At 41.0% G+C, this 6,402-nt stretch overlaps 1 protein-coding gene across 1 annotated transcript; it reads right to left on the bottom strand.

Moving 5' to 3' along the window:
• Window positions 1–815: 815 nt before the first annotated feature.
• LOC144703537 (uncharacterized) lies at window positions 816–3,912 on the bottom strand. Its single transcript, XM_078575721.1, has 9 exons — window positions 3,782–3,912; window positions 2,686–2,830; window positions 2,498–2,581; window positions 2,196–2,276; window positions 1,956–2,095; window positions 1,740–1,881; window positions 1,400–1,448; window positions 1,241–1,303; window positions 816–1,142 (listed from the first exon to the last, which is right to left on the bottom strand). The coding sequence occupies exons 2-9, from the start codon at window positions 2,745–2,747 to the stop codon at window positions 1,065–1,067; spliced, it is 699 nt and encodes a 232-aa protein (XP_078431847.1). The 5' UTR covers window positions 2,748–2,830; window positions 3,782–3,912; the 3' UTR covers window positions 816–1,064.
• Window positions 3,913–6,402: the final 2,490 nt, after the last annotated feature.

The raw sequence follows: 6,402 nt of genomic DNA, 5'->3' as shown, positions 1-6,402 counted from the left end.
ACAATTAACACTTAGGTATTTCCTTTAAATAGGGCAGCCCTCCTAAAAGGAGAGCAGCCGAGAAGAATGAAGCTAGAGTCATTGGTCTCATCTCACAGGGTCTAAGTCCCTTCTCTCCCTTTGCAATCCTCGTCTCTCGTAATCATCTCTACCATACCGCATCGTCAGGCAGCCCGTTTCTGGTCGATTCCTGTCTCATCCATTCGACCACACCTCACATCACTTCCCTTTCTACTGTCATACTGATACGAACCTTGTGCTAGGTTCGTATCAGGAGTGGAGGACGAAGCGAGGTAGAAATTCCCGGGTTAGAGAGGTGAAACGGGAAGGATAGGAGAGGAGGCCGAGTGGAGGGGGGTAGGGATCGGCCGGGGACTAGCCACCTGTCGACACGGTGAAGTGGAGACGATCGCGATGACGGGGATCGTAGAAGGGGAGAGAGAAACCAGACCTAGACGAGGAGAGGGTCGGGACAAGAACACTTCTTCTATCTTCTTGGCTGCCTTCCTAAAGGGAGGGCATCCCTATTTAAAGGAAATACAACAATGACTAAATGACTGAAATGCCCCTGTGGGCTAAGATGACTAAACTACCCCGAGGATCCTATCACATACACAGGAACATATAAACCTTCTCGTCTAGCCCCCCATCTCGACAGGAGCCTACATCAAATAGCTAGGGTTGAAAAACTAATAGAGGCCTCAATTCACTGTCCTAGGAAACAAAAATATAGTCAGAAGGTCATGGCCAACACTAAAGTAGTAGGACATGTATGGATTAGAGATGTATTTGACCCTGCCCTATATGAAAATCTCTGCATGTAGATTCATAAATGATATAGAAAATTCTGCTATTTTCATGCCTTACGGAGAATTTAAATGTATCTAATATGTTCCAATTTCCAATTTGACAGGAGATTAATTACCAGCCTATGTCGTTCTTTCCTGTTGAAAACTGGAGATGTGCTCTGGATATCAATATGGCCGCCAGTGCATGATGTAATTTTTTTTTCAAGTGAATCAACGTGAACCGTCACTTCTTCCCCAGATACTGTAAAATAATCATTAAATCCTCCTCCTCTTTTCTGGGAAAACTTTCTTTGACTGTTGATCGACATCATAATTCACGTTGCTCTGTGCTATCTGAAGGACATTAGCACACTTGTATGAGCCTTAAGAAAACAATCATAGAATGAAACGTAGCCCAAATCTTTTGTTTCTGAGTTAACGAATAAGTTCACCTTCTCAAGCTTCTCTCTAACCATTATAGCCGTGTTATTCATCGATTGGGATGAGAAATATTCCTGAGGTTCACCAAAGGTATGCATTTCAGAAGAAGGAAGGAAAAAATAAGTATTACACTTAACTAGATTTGAATCATATGTTTGGGGGGCTTTGACCTTGCCAGATGACACATGGGCCATAACCGCGTCTGACTTGACTTTTACACTGAATAAAGGAATGATCATCAGCATTTTAAATCATTAGTTTCACGCAGCTTTCAAAAATATGAACTACTTGATAGAACCATGATTATTATAAAAAAATCTATAACTCATTAGGTTCTCGTCAAAATAAGATAAAGTTCAGATTATTATAATGCAGGTTTTTCAGTGATATACAAATGAACCTAATTCCTCTCCACTGCTTTATAACGATACATTTTTCTGAATAAAGGAGGTTTTCTGCAAAAACTATTTATCAAATGCAACATACATTTCTTGCATAATTCTTGCTTACCTCTGATTGAGCCTTTCTTGCTGGAAGCAGCTCGTCGATGAAGAGGCCGTCACAACATCATAAGAACTCGAAAATCTGCTATGACTCTGTGATGAAACTGGGGTCTTAGGAGCCTCTGACTTCCCAGCCATGCCAGGCAGAACTATTACAAAATGATGAGTCTTTAGATCAATGAAGAGAAAAGTGCCAGCGGGTCGCTTATGAAAATTGACAGACATTTCAATCGGAGAAGGACTTCTTTTCGCCTTCCTTCAAGTTTCTCTACCGTATCTGAAAGTGACTCAAACTGAGGAGCGTAGGATATTTGCAGCCTATTGCCATAAAAGACAAACTCATCTAGTTTTCTTTTTGCAAATCTGTAAAAAAGCATGACGAGGTGTGTTAATGATAAAAACATAGAAGACGGGATTACTGAAATAACTATAAATAATGTTTTGAAAAGGTTGAAGTAATTACCTGGCATTCGTATCCTTGAAGAACTTGATCCAAAAAACATCTGTAAAACTTTCAGCATTCTCTGCATCCATTGGTTTGCACCTGAAAATTAAAGGCCAAATAACCAACATAGAAATCATGACACACGGGCAGATCAGAGGAAAGAACTAGTAGGCACGATTTTGTTTCTAAATTCTTTCTCGTGATCAAACATTATCGGAACGTAAGAACAAACTCCAATAAATACAAGAGCTAAAGTAGGCAATCACAGACAGAAACCTAAGTGGAATAAGAATGACATCTTGTAAACAATATATGCATACTCCTCAATCTCTCCAAAACTTGAGAAAAGCTTCTCAAGCTCTTGCCCGCATCCTAAAGCAGGAACATTCCTCACGATCAAATACCTACAAAAAATCCTCAAATATTCAATGAAAAAAACTAAATCGTCTTTACAGAAATTTCGTGTTAAGAGTAAAAAAGAGGATCTAAAACCCAATTGTTATGCAACCTGGACTCATCACAAACGGTGTACACGCGCACGGCTGGAAGTTCGTCTCGATCTCCTGGCATCCCTGATCTCCCAGCAGCCACCAGGACAGCCTCACTAGGAAGGAAAGTTTTCCTTGATCTTAGATTTTAGCAAAAACCTAAACCTATACCCAAAGTTTGATTCAGTCAAAGAGCACTTTGGTTCAGTAAAGCCTGTAATTTTGATCATGTGTATCAGTCAAAGAAAATATTGACATGAATCTTCTGAAATCAAAACTTTGGGAGAGAAAAAAAATTGTCAAGTAAGCTCTTAGGGCAGTTCTTATTGTTTATCTTCTGATTCGCCATTTTTCCCTTCAGTGTCTCCTGAAGATGATGGAATCCCATAGGGAAAGAATAAATGAGGAACTTTATGATTTCCCATAGGAAAAGAATAATTGAGAACTTTATAAAAAATCACACTGTTCTAATATGACCTCAGAGAACAGTGGAGGTAGGTATAATGAAGAGTACAAATGAAAGCTCAAGAAGTTAGGCGCTCATCTGTCAATGTCTACTTTTATAAGTTCACAATCAAACAGCAACTGTTAACCTGTTATTCCGAGAAATGCCCCATAATTTAAACATTTGAGAAAAAATAACACAAACTATGGAGGAACTACAAAGATCTTGAGCAAGAAATGGCATGGAGATCTCCAGAACGAACATAAATTGAGTCATTCTATCCTTCAGAAGATCCGATGTGGTGCAATTGTGGAAGAAAGTTTTCCTTCCAGTGTCGGAAAGTTGGCCCGAATCCTCCAACTGCCACGTTCGTGGGATTTTTTTTTGCGAAGCGAACAAGATTGATTAATAATCAAAGCATAGGCATTGATGGCCAGATGATCTAAACCGATTCAATTTCGTGGCTTGAATGGATGTATCAGAAAATTGAAAGCGGCGAAAGAAAATCTTCAGATTCTGCTACTGTCCCCCGCAATAATTACACAAGTGCGAGATTAAAAAATAAAAAACGGCAATAAAAAACACACATATCTTCCGTTCAATAGCAAAAAAAAGATAATACAATCAAACAAAAAAATACAGATCTCGATGTTAACCGCAATCCAACTTGCCTTTCCTATGAACTGATCTCCGAGCAACTCCAGCAAAAAACTGTTTCTCTGAACTTCAAATTGCTGCAATCCGCCTCGGAGAAAATTCAAGAGGGTTTTCCCTTCTTTTTACAGCGAGGAGGCAAGAAATAGCAGAAATGGAATATAGAATATTAGTGAGCGGTACGTCCGGGACGTGACGCCTCGGACGGGACGGGACGGGACGGATGACGATCCGTGACGGACGGTCACGTGGCGTAAGTCACCGTCCCGTCACAAGTCCAAGGATTTCGAAAAAATCCGTCACATTCGCGTCAGCGTCACAGTTTGCGGCATCCCCTTCACATCCCGGGAAAAACAACCATGCGGAGGAGAGAGAATTGGAGGGGCATATCTCCAATTATCTTTGGACGGCATCCTCTTGCGCGCGCGAATTAATGCAGGGACTTTTATGCAAAATGCCAAGAATTGAGTGAGTCTAACAATTTTTAAGCTTTTTGGTCGTTTTTAAAAATCAGTCACGGCCGTCCCGTCACGTCACTCGTCCGAGTCCCCCCATCACCGTCACGTCACCATCACTCCCAGTTCGTCATCCGTCGTTCACATGTCGTCACTGTCGCCATTCTGTCATCAGTTTGGTTATGTAGTCATCCCGTCAGTCTAGGGATGTATGACAGAATTATGGAAGACAAATCTAAATTATATTGTGGAGAAAACATAAAATATATTTATTCACCCCATTTTCCCACCCACACGCTTTCTTTGAATTTTTGTCGTCTCTCGCCATTAATGATTGGTCTCATCGGCGTTACACCACCGCCACCTCAGCTACCCACTTGACCAACCTTTCGCTCTCACTCCATCCCAATCTCTAACTTTCTATTTCTCTCACATGTTCATCGTCTCAGACAGATGAGGGATGACTAATGACAGAAATAACTTCATACATTCATTTGTCCACAGGTGTCTGATGGATGACAAATGACAAATGATGGAAATGACTTCATACAGTCATCTGTCGACCGGTGTGAGAAATGACGGATGACTAATGATGGAAATGACTTCAAACTTTTATATATTCAGTGGTGTGACGGATGACTAATGACATACATGACTTTATACAGTCATTTGTCCTCTAGTGTGTGACGGATGAGTGATGCCTGATGACGGAAATGACTTTGTACCGTCATCTATCTACTGGCGTGACAGATGACGGATTGAGATGAAACCATTGATGATCCGTCATTTGTCACCCAATCCCACGCAGACAAAGAACAAGGACGATGACAATTCTACTATTGATGATGATGATGATGATGATGGTTTTTGTCATTGTCCTTGAACACCAGATAACACTACTCACAGAGTGACAACCGAGTAGGGAAGGGAGAAAATATCTTTTTCTTCCACAAATGAAAATTTTTTTTTCTTTTCACGAATGGGTAAGAACCTGGAGAACAGTGTTCGCAAACAGTTCGCGAACAGCCTGAACATGAACGGGTGGGGCAAATTTTTTTTATCTTTTTATAATACCTCTCTATCTATCTATGTATCTATCTATATATATCCATCCATCCATCTATCTATCTATCTATCTAATCTAAAAATATCTATAGACCTATCTATCTGTCTATCTATCTACCTATCTATCTATCTAATCTGTAAATATCTATTAATATATCCATCTATCTATCTATCTAATCTATAAATATCTATCTATCTAATCGATAAATATTTATCTATCTTTCTATCCATCTATCTATGTATCTATCTAATATATAAATATCTATCTAATCTATATCTATCTCCCTGCTCCCCGCTCTTACGTGGGCCCCCCGACCCTTCTCCCCCCCCCACTAACAATACAGGTCTTTCAAAATGTAATTCGTTTGCGAACAGTTCGCGAACGAACACAAATGAACTGAACACGAATGCGAATGTAGATTTTCACCTGTTCATTCGGTGATGAACAGCAAATTTCCCATCCCTACAAACCAGACTCTTTAACACTTTTCTGCACATGCTTTAAATGGGTTGTTATGGGTAGGGATCGGCACGCGTCATCCATCACGTCACGCGTCACCGTGACGGAAACGTGACGGATGGCATGACGGTGATGGTTTTAGGAGTTCGTGACAGTGACTGTGACAGATGACGAAGTGGTCATGACGGGGACGTGACGGTGACGGGGTGCCCAGGATGTGTGACGTCGTGACGGAACGGCAGTCACAGATGATGGCCGTGATTGAATTTTTGAAAAGTTAAAACGGACAGAGACACATATAAAAATCATTATTTTTAATCTTTCCAACACCTGAGATTGCGCCACATGACGTGGCCATCTAGATTTCCTGGCATTTGCACAGATGTCTCTGTTTTTTGTGTTCACAAATCGATGCTGCCTATAAATAATTGGAGATATACCCCTCCGTTCAAGTAGGGTTTTATTCACGTCACCAATGATGGTAACGCTGTCACGGTGAAGGGGACGTGACGGGAGGCCCTGTGGAGGGACAGTGACAGGAATGTGACGGTTTTTTTTGCATATACGGGGATGCGTGACGGGACGGTGACGTGCCGAAAGTTTCGTCACATCACCGTCCGTCACATTTCGTCATCCGTCCGTCATCCATTCCATACTT

The sequence above is a fragment of the Wolffia australiana genome, chromosome 5, assembly GCF_029677425.1.
Source record: "Wolffia australiana isolate 7733 chromosome 5, ASM2967742v1".
Taxonomy (NCBI): Eukaryota; Viridiplantae; Streptophyta; class Magnoliopsida; order Alismatales; family Araceae; genus Wolffia; species Wolffia australiana.
The sequence above is the reverse complement of the archived record's forward strand: the minus strand, read 5'-3'. Positions and strand labels throughout refer to the sequence as shown.

Bases quoted from the DNA above. Each gene is read 5' to 3' on its own strand.
- LOC144703537 (XM_078575721.1), bottom strand. From the start codon at position 2,747: ATGCCAGGAGATCGAGACGAACTTCCAGCCGTGCGCGTGTACACCGTT. The intron at 2,277-2,497 runs GTATGCATATAT...TTTAATTTTCAG, and splicing joins AGTTTTGGAGAGATTGAGGA to GTGCAAACCAATGGATGCAG. The intron at 1,304-1,399 runs GTCAAAGCCCCC...GGTGAACCTCAG, and splicing joins CCCATGTGTCATCTGGCAAG to GAATATTTCTCATCCCAATC.